The 16,107-nt window shown below is 47.6% G+C and overlaps 1 protein-coding gene across 1 annotated transcript in view; it reads right to left on the bottom strand.

Annotated features, from left to right (window-relative positions):
• Positions 1-11,832: 11,832 nt before the first annotated feature.
• The window catches only part of KCNS1 (potassium voltage-gated channel modifier subfamily S member 1), a 34,406-nt gene continuing 30,131 nt past the window's right edge, over positions 11,833-16,107 (bottom strand). The window contains exon 3 of the mRNA XM_030533657.1: positions 11,833-13,406. Coding sequence (XP_030389517.1) covers positions 12,951-13,406 — 456 coding nt within the window. The 3' untranslated portion in view covers positions 11,833-12,950. The remainder of the gene's footprint in view (positions 13,407-16,107) is intronic.

Genomic DNA, 16,107 nt, shown 5'->3' on the forward strand with positions numbered 1-16,107 from the left:
CAGAAGCCTCATCACCATCCTTTATTGCAGCATCCTTTGCCGGCTTCTGGGTTGGTCAATGCAGCTGAATGGCATAACCCTGAGCCTCCGTCCTTTTAATAAGTGGATTGTTAAAGTGAGGGATGTCCTGATCATTGAAAAAGTTGAACTATAAGAATTACATTCCCCTCAGCTATCATTCATGGAATATAGGAATGATCCTGCTACAAATAAGCCAAAGACTTATTAATAAGGGAAAAGTTGCTAAGTAAAAGTTTGTTACAAGGAGAAGGAAGGAAAACATTTTTTCTTAACCTGAGGATAGGACAAGAAGCAGCGGCTTAAATTGCAGCAAGGGAGGTTTAGGCTGGACATTAGGAAAAACTTCCTAACTGTCAGGATGGTTAAACACTGGAATAAATTGCCTAGTGAGGTTGTGGAATCTCCATCATTGGAGACTTTTAAGAACAGGTTAGACAAACACCTATCAGGAACCGTCTAGATAATTAGTCCTGCCATGAGGTCAGGGGACTGGACTAGATGACTTCTGGAGGTCCCTTCCAGTTCTATGATTTGGAATTGTCTAACATCTTGATGGACTCGTGATTTGGTTGCATGCATATTTGTTGGAACGCAGGGTCTTGCTCTGTCTTCTCCCTTATTGTATTAGTGTCATTGTGCTTTTTTTCTGTATTGAAAATTTATACCCAATAACTCAAAATTCTTCCTAGCTAGGTTCCTTAGTAGCTTAATCCTATGGTCAATCCAACAACCTCAAAGGAGCTAGTTATAGGGATAACTTTAAATCTAGTCAAAAAATGTTGAGTAGTTTTAATTACATTTGTTACTGATGCTTATAATGCAATTACTCATGTCATGGATATAAAACTGGACATGCAAACATGCACATGGGAGGATTCCCTTAACACTAGAAGAATGAGTCAATATTTGTATTAAAACTATCGCAATAAATGCAAAATTTAAAGTATAACATTGTTTCTTGGACTCCAAAAAGCCACTACTGGAGACAACATACTGATTTAATATCTATACCATGGAATTGTGTAGGACTACAAAAATACTGGGAAAAATGTACAAACAGTAAATGAACTGTGGGAGAACTGAACATTTTTCCAATGCATCCGAAGATGTTCTCTTGGAGATTCTTCCTGAAGATTGCTGTGTCTCAAAGAAATTTTTATATTCTCATGCAATCTTATGTATTGCACAGCAATGGAAACAAAAAAAGACCCCAGTGTTACAAGCATGGATTGCAGTCATCTCCATCACACCACCACTGCAGAGCTAGTTCAAAAACAGATACAATTTTTACAAAATTAAAAAGAGTCCTGAGCTAGGTTGCAATGGTATAAAATGGACTCTTCCTCTGCATGCACAGTGAATCAACTCCGCTACAGAATACTCATCTGCAAAGAGCTACTTGTTTATCTGCATGAGCTCCACCAGAATCGCTAGGATATTCCAGTATATGCATATTGCAAAAACAAGTTGTAATGAGCACTGCACCCACCCGTGTCCTCCCTACCATCTGTTGGGGTTTTTGCAATAAAATTTTCCTATTTATTTTATGTTTGCACTCCCCCCTAGCTGTGTGAAAGGCTCACAAAAACAAGAGACATCCGACAGACTACACACAAAATGCTATCAAATGCATAAAGCAAATAAACTGAAAAAACATTTTCCTTTACCAGAATTTTCTATATTAGTGTGGCTAATTCATAATTTTATCACAATGCTGGAGAGACCTGATGTTTTCCTTAAAAACCCCAGGACTTAGATGTGACTAAGAGAATCTCAGCTTTCATATTGAGTTTCTAGCCCTCCTTGCTGTAGAGAAAAGTCTGACGCTGTGACCCAACTGAAGGCTCAAAAATCCAGAAACCAAATAACCCCAAATGTGTGGGATTTGCTTATTTTTAATCTCATGAGTTTTTGAGGGGCCTGACTCAGTTTTTGAACACTGGAGGTGGGGAATACAGAGATAAAAGCAGGTAATTAAATTAACTCTCCTTTTATTCTTAGTTTTATAACCTTTAGCTAGAAGAAAACACTTAATCAGATTACCTTATCATCATCTCAAGGCAAACTAATCAATAGCATCAATCATTTTTTCTCAGCCTGGAGACCAGCTTTTCTAGCAACAACCTGATAAAGTGTTTAATTGATTTACCTACAAATACAATCATTCTTATGAAAAGTGATTAGGGAATTTGATTAGCAAGATTATGAAGACCACACCATCATGTCAATGTTCCCTGAAGGGGCCCCAGCAAAGCGAGGGAGTCTGCTATTCTTCTTAGAAATTATGCTTTCAATCCTAAAGCTGTTTTTTGCAGCCTTCTTTTGCACTTGGATTCATGCAGTGAAGCAGGGTTGGTAACACAATGGGCTATAATCACTAATTTGAGTGACACAGTCCAACCTTCATGCTCCGACTTCTTTCCAGCTCTGACAAACTCCAGCACTACAAGTTTTCTCTCATGTGCTAGCCATTCGGATTTCCCAGCAGGCTTCCACTCCTGATATAATTACTTAGTAATACTGTACAACTCCTTGCATCGTCACAAAGAGCTGGAGAGGCTCAAATCATCCTAATCCTTCAGTCTCATTCTGTGGTTCTTAATTGAGCAAAGTGCCCTTTGAAGACAATGGTGGTTTTGCTCATTGTGGGCTGCAGAATTTGCCCTAGGTGTTACTGGTTTTGCTCTACAACTAGGGTTCAGACAGGTTTTCCATTAGAAACTCTGGGAAAGACAGGGTAGCATTGTCATTTCATAGAGCACAGCAGGCTGGAATTTAAACAAGGTGTTTTGCAGATTATTTTTTTCTAGCTGTTAAGTAGGTAGAAATTAAATCCCACCTTGTTGCTAATCATTTGGTCAATTCTAGCCCAAAAGACAGCTCGATAACTCTTTAAACAGGAGAGGCCGCCATTTCCCTATACATTGCAATTCCTTCCCGTCAGTGTATCAGGAACCACTCCAGCCCTTCTGAGTTTGTCATTTGAGCTATCTGCCTGCAACATTTCAAGGACAAGGAGCCAATGGCAATGCAGAGTCTCCTAGGAGAAGAGGGTGGATTTTGGTTTTTGGACAGCAGCAATGGCGACTTCAGAGATACAGCTGATTGATTCTGCCAGCTATAAATGCCAGCAGCAAAAAGGTATGCTGGGGAAAAGTTCCTGTAAAGGCGGCAGGCGGGTGCTGCAGAGCATGAGTAGGAGACTGACCCAAAAGGAAGGTATTCCTAGTGGACCGTTATATCACAGTTACAAAGTGCGGTTGCTATAGCTGCACCATCCAATGACCTGTGAGGATTAACGGTTTGATGCTTGTGCAGTTCTGAGGGTAGAAAGCACTGAGTGCTAGGTCATTATTCCAGACCTATAAGCAAGATGGACCACACTGGGTTTTCTAACTCTTGTTAAAAGCAGGGCTGACCTAATGCAGCCCGTGCATTACACAGCTTGGCTTGTAGCCTCTTTCATCTTTGATAGGGTAGCTACAAGGCCTGGCTTGCAACACTCAACATGTATCCCGGCAGCCTGTCTGGGACCTGGGATTTTCCGTAAGCTACCCCTTCACAGAAAAGAGAGCGGCTGCCCTTCTGCTCCATTGTGTGATGGATCCTGTGTCCCTTCCTCAGGAGCATGCAGCCTCTTAAAACACAACCCTGCAAATTGCTTCTTTGTTTCCAACAGCTTCCGAGAGGCTGTGAAGTCAGAACAGCCTTTTTATGGCATGAGGGAGACAGAGTTCAAATGAGGCTTGCTTTATGCCTAGGAAATGCACCATTAAAAATTAATGTTAAGGATCCTTTCTATGCATTCCTCACACCCAGTTAGTTGCCTGGCACACGTTCACACCTATTCACAAGGATTTGGAACTGCTAATCCATGATTTCATACGCTGAAGATAGTTCATTAAACTGGCTGTATAGTAAGTGTAAATTAATGGTGGGGTGTGTGATCCTACATTTACCAGGAGGTAAAATCCAAGTCTCTCAGCAATGCATAAGGTCCCTTAGCCAGCCTTCTGGGGAAAGGCAGTGGGAGAGACACAATTACTTCCTAAGAAAGCTCTCAGGGTGTTAACTCCACTTTACAGGTATATCCATGCTATGAAACTAGATGTGTCTTTTCTCAGCCCAACAGCTTGGGGTGGGTGGTGTGTCTGTAGAGAGGGGGGATGGCAGGAAGACAAGGACAAAAAAGGATGATGAATTAACCCAGTCAGGGCTAGAGCCCAGATCCTCCAAGCTATTTAGGTGCTAGCAACAGACACCTCACTCTCTTCTAGCCCACTGACGTTCCCTTATAAATCCTCACAAATCCTAAGGCTGCTTTTAAAGGCACTTATCACAGACACTCTTCTTCTACCACCCTCTCTGCAAATCAGGATTCAAACCCATGTACCATGTGGTAAACAACAGGGCATTGCTATGAACATTCTGATTTGCTGCGTCCATCAGAAGTCATTCTGGAAATAGGAAGTTTGGCCACAGCCATTGAAGTTTCAGCCAACCTAATAGTCCCAGCCCAAACAAGCCAATTTAATTTTGCATCACATTAAAGCTCTGAGCTGCCCCAGAAAAAGAACCAGGTTGCAGAGTGGGTCACTTGGATCTTTAATAAAATCTACAGTTTGCATTCCATGCATAGATATAAAATTACTTTACATGCTTTTTAATTATTTGCATAATTCTTTCAGTTAACACAGTTTTCACATTTAAATACATTTTGCTACTGGAATATTTAAGGAGTGAAGGGAAACCCCTTCCTGTATTGTGTAGCAGGAGCTGGTGGATTCCCAGAGCAGAAGGGGAATTCATCAGTGATCACTTCTCACTGAGAGAAAGAGTGAGGCCTGAATCACAGCGATGTTGATTTCTTAATACTGGAAGACTGATGAATAACATCAGTGTCTAGCTACCTTCATCCCTCAATGTCTCTCTTGGAACCAGTTTACAATGCACCCCATGTTGTCCTTCCTGCAGTGGCTTTGAAAGGACTAAACAGCTGTTTCTCATCTAACTCTTCCCTCTGAGCAGCTGCTTCTATGTTGGTGTGCTGCTGAGAGCTGCCATCCCCACAGCTGAATGAAAATCAGGTGTTAGCAGAGGTTTTAGGCCCAGATTTTCACACATGCACAGGCACAAGTGTGCACATGCACATTCAATCCCTTTGAATTAGTTAGCAACTGTGTGCACTACCCTAGCTGTGTGCACAGATGGCCAGTTGGGACATCTCATTGCAGAAACTACACACCTAGGTTATTCATCTGCACAGATATGATAACCTGGGCTTCATTGGATTTGTGACCATATTATGTTCTTAAACCTTTAAAATGATGAAGCATCCACAATGTCCTCCAAAAACCAGTCTTTTAAATATATATTTATTTCACTATTCCAGCTGATACTCAATTTCAAACTGGAGCGCCTGGGATAAGAAAAATATCTATGTGATTAACACTCAGCCAGGAGTTCTTCTAATAGCAACCCTAATAGGAAACCCCTTTGTGTGCCCATCTGATCCCTCGGTCTGCAGCTTTTGCTATACTTCCTGCCGGGTCAGACATCTGCAACATTCTAGCACCCAAAGCGATTCTAGGCTTGAGCTCAGGGCAGCTCCCTGTACTGCTGAACTCAAACACAACACACTGGAGACCACACAAAAAAAAACCCCACAAACACAGCAGGCCAAGTCCTCAGTCCCCCTCTCTGGTAGCTGAGAGGGGAATTCTGGTGTGGCAGAGAGCTGGCTCTATGGCACTGACTCTAAGCTCCCTCCTCTCTAAGGAGCTGGAAGGAATGCGACACTCCAGCAGTCTCTAGCTGGCAGAGTGGTCCCTGCTGGGCCAGTCCCCAGCCCACCCTGGGATCTGGGGAACAGAGAGATGGTTCAGAATCACCTTTCCCAGCTCCTCGTGTCCTACACTGAGCCCAGCTCAGCCAGACCCAAAGATACAGCTCAATATTTATTGCCTTTGTTTCTGCAGCAAGAAAGCTGCCTATTAAAACCCAGCATCCTTGGCCTCTACATGAAGAGTCTCCTCTCTACAGGGCTCTCCTTGGTTTCCAGGGAAACACCCTCTCCCCAGCATCAAGGTGCACAGATACTATGGTGATCAGGGACCATAAAAAGGGAAGCAGATTCCACAGCCAAGGAGCCCCTGCAGCAATGGTTCACTCACAAGTAGATGGTGAGAGCACAGATAGCAATTGGTCCCAGGCTTTAGAAGGAGGCTTGGCAGGGAGCCCAGATCATGCACTGTGGATGACAATAAATTAAAATCAGAACATCTCAGTTTAAAACCACCACCACCACCTATTCATTCTAATGTGTCCCCAGGTCTAGTCTTGTTGCTTTCCCTTTAGTTCTAACCCGCTTTTCCTGATCCTGGGTGGCTGCAGGGTGATTAAATCAGCCCTAGACGTCAATATTGAAGGTTAATGTAATGCAATTTTTTCAGCTGAGGCCGCAGAAACATAAATTGGCTGTGGCTACAAGACAATTTTTAGAGCTTTGACCTTCCCAATGCCCCTCCCCTTGATCCCCTGGCCATACTGCAATAGTGGCTCAGACGTGATGCTTATTGGTCTGCTCCAGTGGAGGGCATGCAATCAAAGTATTTTCATTTGCATATAATTCATTTATAACATTAAGGGCAGATTTTCAAGGTCTATAGCTAAGCAACTGCAGGCTGATTGGCACAGGCATTTCCTGCAACTCAGGTCACTGCAAACACAAATGGCCAGCTCTGGTCACCTGCACAACCAATGACCCAATCTGCACAGATGGATTAACAGTGCACAGAAATACAATTACACACACACCTTGCATGTGCAAGTAGATGGCTAACTTTTAGCAAAAGCAGCCTGCACATCCTCATACACTCAGTGTGGAGTAGCACAGCAGTGTCATTCCATCCCTACCCAGCCCCCCTTCTAAGCTTTGCACAATACTTGTTGCCATTGGACAGAAATAAGACAACTAACTTAACAGCTGAGCAATGCTGAGCTGGGGTTTGTGTGATAAAGCCTCCTGCTTTATCACACAAACAAGGAATACAAGTCAAGGAATGTCCTAAAATCAGGTTGTGCTTGGGAAACCTCCCAAAGATTTGAAAAAACAAACTCCTCCCATCTCTGTAGGCACCTGGGCTGCCCAGAAGCTACTTTTGCACTTGAGAAAGATGATTGTGTGTGTCTCCAGTGCAGATACGACACCCTTGCAGAGCATTAGAAGCGAGCAAATCCCATTCATTGAGAAGGAGTTAGCACTTCCCTGTGGTTACAGGAGGGCAGAGGAGCTCTAGAATAGCTATTTTTCTGCACTTAACTACAATGGGTAAGAGCAGCAGTTGATGTAAATCAGTGTCATTCCTCTGAACTCAAGGGACCAGTCACCAGTGTCAAATCGATGCCAGCGAGGGAATGGGGGGGGGTGTCCGTCCCTGGGTCTCATGGAACAAGAGGCTCTCAAGGGAAATCTTTGCTAACATTTATAAAGCAAATTGAACCAAGTTAGCTCCTTGCCACAGTTAGAGATCCCTAAATGTTACAAAGGGGGCATGGCTTCTACAAAGAAAGAATGAACCTTTACCCTGGCCATGAACAAGAAAGGCAGGTGCCTTTCCAGAGCTGCCAGTCCTGTTTGTTAATGGCTTGGTTTGGGACAGGTGGTGCCTGTCTCGTGGGAGGAGGGGTGACCGGTGCAGGGAGAGGCACTCACATAATTGTATTGTCTGCTCTTGATGTTGAAGACCCTAATAGCGAAATGTGTGGTACATGCACTTCTCTTCTGGCTCCAGCCCCATGTTGAATGGGACAGAAGGGATTGCTTTCAAAGACAGGAAGGGACAGTGCTGGGATACCTGCCACCTCTGGTTTCTGAGGGATTACAGCTGCAGAGGGTCTGTTCCCACTTGGACTTTTCTGGCTAGATTTACTTTAGAAGCCTCCAGAAAGCAAGGCAGTGGGGCTGGGTTAAAGCTGAGGATCTATGGCAGAGGCCTCTGCAGTGCATGGTGCACAGAACACTGATCTGCCCAGATCCCAGACAGCACACTGTCTAGTCCAGCACAGCAAAGGCCAGGCCAGGCCAGGCCCAGCCCAGCTCACTTTAGCTTCACAAGGAAGGCTTGGCCTATTGCTTGGCTTTCCAGCAACCCACAAAGGGCCACATCATCCCTGTCACCACCATCACCCATGCAGCAGCCTTTCCCTCACCGACCAACTGCTTCATGTCAGCCTGGGTGCCTTTGCCATGTACTGCCTCCAAGGGGACAGCTTCCAAGCAGCTGTGACCCATACAGTCCAAATGGACCCCACACCCTTTCTCGCGGAGCCCAGAAGAGCCCCATTTGGTCTCTCCTATTCCTGCCCTTAGGGCCACTGGGCAGGGGCAGTGGAGCATTCCCACCCTGCTGGCCCCCAGCCCTGAACTCTGCTGAGTTCCTTTAGCACAATTTCACAGGAGCACCACTCACCCTTGTGACTAAACTAATCCCCAACCGCTGGGTGTAAGGCTCTTCACTGCGGGGAGCACCACTAAATTCATTACAGTTACCCAGGGGGGCCTGCTCTGGAGCCCACTGAAGCCAATGGAGAGACTCCCTTCAACTGCAGTGGGCTCTGGGTCAGGCCCCAAACAGGGACAGAGATTAGCACTGCATTTGCAGAGACCCCTGGGCCAGCCTGGCTGTCTCAGACCCTCCATCGCTCTGGGTGGCCCCTCAGTCTGAGTGGCTGTTCTCCCAGCCGCTCCCAGCAGGAAGCCCAGCCTGCTGATGCTAATGAAGAGCAGAACAGGCAGCTCAGCGTCTGACCCCATGACCAGCACCACAGACTCAAACGTGGCTTGAGGGGGAGTGCTTTTATTTTTAGAAAGACAAATTGGTTATTTTTTCCCCTTTGATGATGTTACCAAGAAACATGACCTAGAAACCCAAAAGCCACACAGGAAACAAGGCAGATCTGTAGAGAACCCAGCTATGTCAGTATCATGGGGATGCACTCACCACAGTGATGCCTCCTTGAGTCTCATCTGGGGATTAGCTCTCAATCAGTCTGATGCCCCCTCCTTCGGCTGCTCACCCCATGGACTCTGCCTCTGGACTCAGGTTACTCCCACTTTGTGACTCAGCTCTCCAAGAAGGTCACTAGAGTCCTCCTCTTTGAGAGTAATAGAGTCCCTCTGGACCAGCTGGCAAGGTGGTATCCCCCACAATCCTGTGCCACTTCCCAGCAGCTGGTAGGGGAACCCAGGCCCACCTGCTACTCTGGGTTCTAGTCCAGGGACCCTATAATCTGCAGCTAAGGTCTGCACAATCCTTCACCTTGCTGCTCCTTCCTACTACATCACCCCCCAGGCTTTCTTCTCCATGGTTCTGGGTAAACCCTACCCTCAGGGCCAGGATCCTGAGGCTTCTCTCTCTAGGTGTTCTGTTTAACCCACAGTTTAACTACCACCTTCCACACTACAGCCCTCTTCTACCACAAACATCCTAGCTGTATACCTTAGTCATCCCAGCCATTAGTCATTTTCAATCAAGCCCAACTCTCCACCAGATGTGGCCTGCAGGGTTAATTGGACCTATCTGTGCCATTTTAACCCCTCAGGGCTGATGTGGGGTGAACACCCCATCACAGGCAGTTAGCACTGATACACCATCAGTTGACATGAGCATATCATTTCTGCTCCTGATTTTCCCCTATGCAGCAGGCACCTGACTAGTCAAACTCAAACACTGAGGCTCCCAGTCCTGCCCATGCTTCACTACATGCACTGTGAATTATCCCAGGGAACTAGACAGATGACTCACAGCCTGCAGAGGTAAGCAAGTGCATAAATCCTGGCTGGGGCATTACACTTAAAACAAACCAAAGTCTTGAGTGTTTCAAATGCACAGAGAATTCCCAAGGGATCGGATTAAAATGAGCTCCTGCACACAGCTCTGATTTTTCATTTATTTCTGAGAGCTAATAGTGGGCTTGTTTGGTTTATGCAAGGAATGTCCCTTACCAGTTTGTAACTGGCTGGTTTCTCATTTGGTCCATTGGCAAGCTGCATTTTCTGTGCCTTGACCTAAATTATACGCGTCAGAGCTGCATCTCTTATTGATCCTTTTTTTGAAATTCTGTTTAAGATGTTTTATGAGTAATTTCTTCTGCCTTATAGTTGGTTGGAGTGAATGGAAAATCTCTTACATGGGTCAACAGGCCAAATCCCTCCCTGGTGACTCTGCTGAAGTCAATAGAGTTACACCAAGGATCAATGTGTGTGTGTCCCTGAGTGTTTTTAATTGCTTCTGTCTGTGTTTGTTCCTGTTTTCTCCTGGCTGTCAGGGCAAGGATCAGTGAGGAGTAAGGCTACAGTTTTGTCATGGAGGTCACAGCAGTCATGGGTTCCATGACTTTACCATGCCTCTGTGACTTCTACAGCTTCAGGAGGTGGAGGCGGGACTGTGCGCCCCTGCCCTGCGACTGGGGTTGGCTGGAACTAGGACCCTGCAACCCCAGACCTGTGGCTTCTGCTGGGGGCTGCAGCTGGGGCCATGTGCCCAGCCCCGTGGATTCTGTCTGGGGCTGCAGCTGCCCCCATCCCCCGATTTCCTATTCATTAGTGAGCTGGTAAATCAGAGGCCACACATGGTAGTTGATTGTTTCTTGTTTCAATCTGGGGTCAGAGAGATCATCCACTGGATGTGCACACTGTTCTGGAGTTAGCATCCAGCTCAGCTCTGCTAAATGAGAAACTGCTGTAAAGAATTGGGGGTGCAGATGCATTAAGGGACAAGTACCTGTGCTTGCGAGCAGGGGTCAGGAGGGGGACAGTGATGGTGCGAGAACATGCTGGGCAGCTTAGATTCTAAAAGTTAGGGATAGGAATGAGCAAAACAAGGCCTTGGCTGTGCCTAAAAATGTGACTCTGGAACCCAAAATGCATCCCAGCAGAGATCTGGGGATGGACGTTAGCCAGCCTCTATATGCAGGTGTGGGGTGAGGAGCGGAGCAAGACCATGGGACTGAGGAGTTTCAGGGGTGTGGGTGTTGGAGGGGCCAAGAAGATGTTTGAAAAGCCTTGGAAGGTAACAGAATTAGAAAGGACTGGAGCACATCCAAGGAGGCAGAGGGGGGGAGGGTCAGCGAGAGATGGCTGAATTTGGAACCAAACCTAAGTGTGGAGATTTCACAAGCCCTGCCCAGATGCAGCAGAATACCTTGTCCAGCAGATCAGAGCATTGGAGTTTTGTTTCACTATGTAACTAGCCTGCAGCAGTCACTGCACACAGCAGAACGGCCAGTACTCAGCAATTTCGCCAGAGACAGGAGGCTGTGAGAATGAAGGCAAAAAACCCATAGGATCATGGAGCATGTGTCCAGGTACAGGCCATGGTTTATCACTCTGCTTTAGGGCATCCTTCATACAGCAAGGACATCATCTCTTCTTGCTACGTCTGTCAAATCTCTTACAAAGCTGTTCTCTCCTGGGCTTTCCTATCAGAGCACTGGCAGCCTCTGCCAACAAACACACTCTCTCCAGATCTCTTGGGGCAGATTTGGTGTGAGGAGTGGGTTTGCTGGCTGTCTGGCCAATGCACACCATGCCTGTTTCACACAGGGTATGCTATGTGGCTCAGTGCCAGGCTGGGAACATATGGGGAATGCTGGCAAACATGGAATCGTCTCACAGACTTACTGAGATCTCTCCTAGGACTTCCCATGTGGTGCCAGAGAGCCCAGGGCAAACCCAGCCTTCTGCCTCTCCCCAGAACATTGCACCTTGGGGGATGACACTCTGAACACAGCAAGTGTTGTGACTGCATGTCACTAATGAAGGCAAATGCATGCGCTGAGATGAGGGTCCTTCCAAGGGCACCCGAGGATGATTCCAGCTTCAGCTATGCACTAGGAGTAAAACAGGACATCCTATGTAATTCTCTCTCTTTTCCTGGTATGCCCCTCACCATGGTATCTAGGCCCCATTAACTTTATCACCCTTATTTTTCCTCTTTATTCACTGAAAGGATATGACCAGCTTAGGCTCTTCCCAGGACTGAAGCTGTAATGAGGATGAGACCCAGTGTTTATATCAGCCCTGGCTGCACACCCACAAGGCAACCAGCTAGGTCTGAGGTGGGCTTACTCATCACACTCCAGTGCTGCAGAGAAGACATTGTGAGGCCTTGAATTCCACCCCCCACACCACCACCCCCGGCAACTTTCTCTGTTGTGAACACTATTGCAATTTCGATTTCATTTCTTCTCTAGGGGAGGGTGGGGAAGGGGACTAGGGGCTGGGCATTAGCATTATGATGGACAGTGACAGACCTTAGGCTGCAGGATGATTGCCCTTAGCTAACCAAGGACTTTGGGAGCCGATCCTGGAGGCTAGTTGGATACACTGAGGTCTCCCTGTTTCTTCTGTTGGTTTCCTTTTCTAAGTCCATTATATTTAATTCCAGATTTCCCAGCACCTGCTTATAGGTCATTTGGGGGGCACTGACAGCATTGCCATTAATACAGTAAATACGGTAATTCAAGAAGTGCCCAAATGGATACAGCTGCTATATGCTGCCCCACTCAAGATGACAAACAGCTGGCATCTGATGGGCATACTGCTTTGAGCCCTTGGCTCTGAATGGCCCTGGCTCAGCAGAGGATGAAGTCCAACATTGTGTGGAGTGCTAAGGGAGGCCAGATGGACATCCGGAGAGTTTGGGCACCACAGAGTCACTCTTGTTCTAGTTCTGGTAGCTTCATCATCCTGGCAGAAGGACAATTCACTGCATGAGCAGCATCTGCAGTCTGTGCTCCTGTTCACTTCCCGTGAGAGAGGCGGTGAGGAGAGAAGGGACAGTTCCATACAAACCAGATCCTCATGGCCACGCGTCTCCAGGACAGAAGGTACCAGAGAGGAGCCATGTACTCTAGCCTCAGTAAGGTCAGTGAGCAGGAAGGGTGTGTCTGGTCAGGTCATGGAAATCCTCTCTGCCTCCCTCCGGGAAGGCTTCTCTCAGAGCCTCTGAGTCATGGTTCTGGCTGGGATAATTCTCAGAGTCCTTGGGCTCCTTCTTGTCACTGTTCCGCACAGCAGCCTCGAGGGCCTTCTGCCTGCGGTAGAAGTGGGAGAACTTGTTGAAGATGATGGTGATGGGCAGAGCCACCACCAGGATCCCGCCCAGAATGCACCCTGAAGCTGCCAGCTTGCCAGCCACAGTCACCGGCACCACGTCACCGTAGCCCACAGTCGTCATGCTGACTGTCCCCCACCACCAGCAGGCAGGGATTGTGTCAAAACCAACGTCCTCTTCCTTTTCCGCTGTGTAGGCCACTCCGGAGAACACGGAGACTCCCACCGCCAGGTAGAGCAGCAGGATGCCCACCTCTCTGTAGCTGTGCTGAAAGGCAAAGCAAAGGGAGAGTCAGCAGAGGCCCTGACGCTGTCTACAGGGCCAGAAAACAAGACCTAATGAGCATGAATACAAACCAGGCTTGCTTCCGACATGCCTCCCTCTCGCTCCCTAATATTCTAACTGGCTCTCCTGCTTCATGTTCATTCCCTGGAACTTTGCTCTTTGCCTTGGTGTCACACGGGAAGGCAGGAATCCATTCCACTGAATTAGAACTAGCAGTCTCTCTCCCTTCACCCTGGTGTGTGGGCACCTTAAATGTTCCAGTTGAGGATTTCAGGTTCCCACCACAAGGAGAAAAGAAATTTCTTTGGGAATGTGGGAAGCCAAGCTGGAGACAAAATTCTGCACTTGTTGGGTGGGGGGAGCTTCGTTGCTATTCTAATTGTTTGCAATTAGCAGTCTTGAGCCAGCTGCTGAGTAGAGTGTTCACTTGCCGTCTGTCCAAGAGCTGCCACCAGTTTGAACTACATATATGGGCAACTGAGGCTCCCTGAAATCCATGCCCTGCTGGGGCACTTCTCTGGGTCTGACTCCAGCTGCACTGCTGATTCCCATTCTGCCTATTGCAGGATCAACTCGCAATGCCCTGGCCATTTCCAGTGGGGTTACTGTGAAGGAGGGATGAACCAGGGAGGGACCAGTGACTCCCCTGCCTAGTGCTCATGGAATTTTTGCACTGAGCTACTGGAGTCCAAATAGCCCAAGTGCCCACTGATGCTTTAGACTAGACTCTGGTTTGTATGCAGCTGAGATGCGAACCTGTCTGGGGTCTGTAGCGTAAGTCACGGACACAATTGATTTCCCAGTAGCAAATCGATATCTGTCATTCTCTTCCCTTTCTCCACTTGTAGGCCTGCATTCATAATAGGAAGGAAGCATCTCCATGGAGCCAGGTGCCAGGCAATGATCCAGGCCCTACCAGTAGCCATACAGCTCAAGGGAAGGGCATGAGCCAGGCAAGGCTAGTGTGGTTTTCTCTCATCATTTGTCACTGCCATTTTGTGGGACGTTTGACTGGGAGCCCGCTGACAATTCTTTGTACCCCCTCCATACCACGGGGCTCCATGAGGGATGAATCCATCTTTCTGGCAAAAGAAAATTAGAGACAGTGTGTCACCATTGCTAAGTTAGTTTCCTGGGAAGCTGGGGAGCATGCAAGGTGCTCTCCGTCCTCAGGAGAAGAGCATTCTGCCTTCACAGAACTCCCAAGCCAGGAGGTCCAGAGGGAGGGGAGATGTGTCTGAGCTTAGAACTGATGCAAGCCCCCTGCATTACACTAGATTACTGGGTGGTGCTGGAGGCTCTGTGACTTTGGTGCTCTCTAGAGCCCTACAAACATCTGCTCACTGCTGCTGTTCCGAAGGTCCAACACTGCAACTCGCAGCATGAGCAGGAACTGCAGACAGACGGGGCAGCTGTGATTGACTTGGAAAGAGGATGGAAGGTGAAAGAGGTGCAGGTGCAACTGCGGGGGTGAAGGCAGGCAGGGCACAGGCAGAGATCAGAATAGCCCCAGAGACTCTTATCCATGACCAGCAGCTCAGTCCTGCCCCCTGACCCAGTCAGTCCAGCTGTACGTTGCACCCCATACCACTGCCAAGACTATCAGTGCTCCCAGACTCCTCCGCCCCGAGGCTTAGAGGTAGGACATAGGCTGCGAATGAAGGGCCACAGGAGGTTTAAATGCTGTAGCCTTCACTTCTTCAGCACAGATAACACCTACCAGCATTTTCAAACCCAGCTGTAGGCACTTCAATGTACGTGGCTGGATTTTTAGGGGTGATGAGTATCCACCACTCCCCTGATGTTTAAAATGAGGGATGGCTGGAAGCTGAAAATTTCCAATCAGATCCGGGTTCCCTCTGGCCTGGGGTCGCTGCCTCTGCTGTGGGAAGCACAAGGGGTGGTCAAGGTTCAAGGCTGGAGCCCTGTTAATTCCCCAGGCTGAGGGTTTGGTTTCATCAGCACAGTTTGGAAGTGCTCCTGGCACTGCTGCCACATTCGGGCATAGAGAAGCTGAGGACAAGGACTCTTCTGCTCGGCAACTGCCATGTGGAAGTCTCAAGACAGGCTGCTGTGGGCAGGGAGCCTTGCACATGCACCAACCACTCTGAGCTGCTGTCATGCCAACAGGTCTGTCATGTGTCAATCCGTCAATGTCACTGCTGCATGTCGTGCTGTCACATGTCAGGTGGGGAATAGCAGGCGCGATTCATCAGAGGAGAGGAACGCACAGTCACGTGGGCTGAACAAGAGCAATAGGGCAGCCTGCTATTTATAGGAAGGAGCTCAGTGACAAATCGGGAGGGACAGTGGCATAGTGACAGCAGCATGGTGACAGCATATGGAAGTCAAAACACAGAGCAGTGCAGACAGCTCAGAGACACAGCCCTCCTCCTACATGGAGTTAGAAGGTACTGAGGGGAGGCTGCTACAGGAGGAATTAATCAAGGCACAAGAATCCAGAGGTCAATGCAGCAGAGAAGGGGTTACAGGAAATAAAATCTCTGGATGTGTATGTAATTTACACCTGGAGCTAATGGGATGCAGCCTCCTGAATCAATACTATTCTCTAACCATTTTATAGCAATCATTACTTTACTTTCAGCTTCTTCTCCTTGGCCTTTGGGGAGCAAACAAAAAACAGTTTACAGTGTGGGGAGGAGAGGAAAAATATTCTTCCCAG

Source organism: Gopherus evgoodei, chromosome 14, assembly GCF_007399415.2.
Source record: "Gopherus evgoodei ecotype Sinaloan lineage chromosome 14, rGopEvg1_v1.p, whole genome shotgun sequence".
NCBI lineage: Eukaryota > Metazoa > Chordata > Testudines > Testudinidae > Gopherus > Gopherus evgoodei.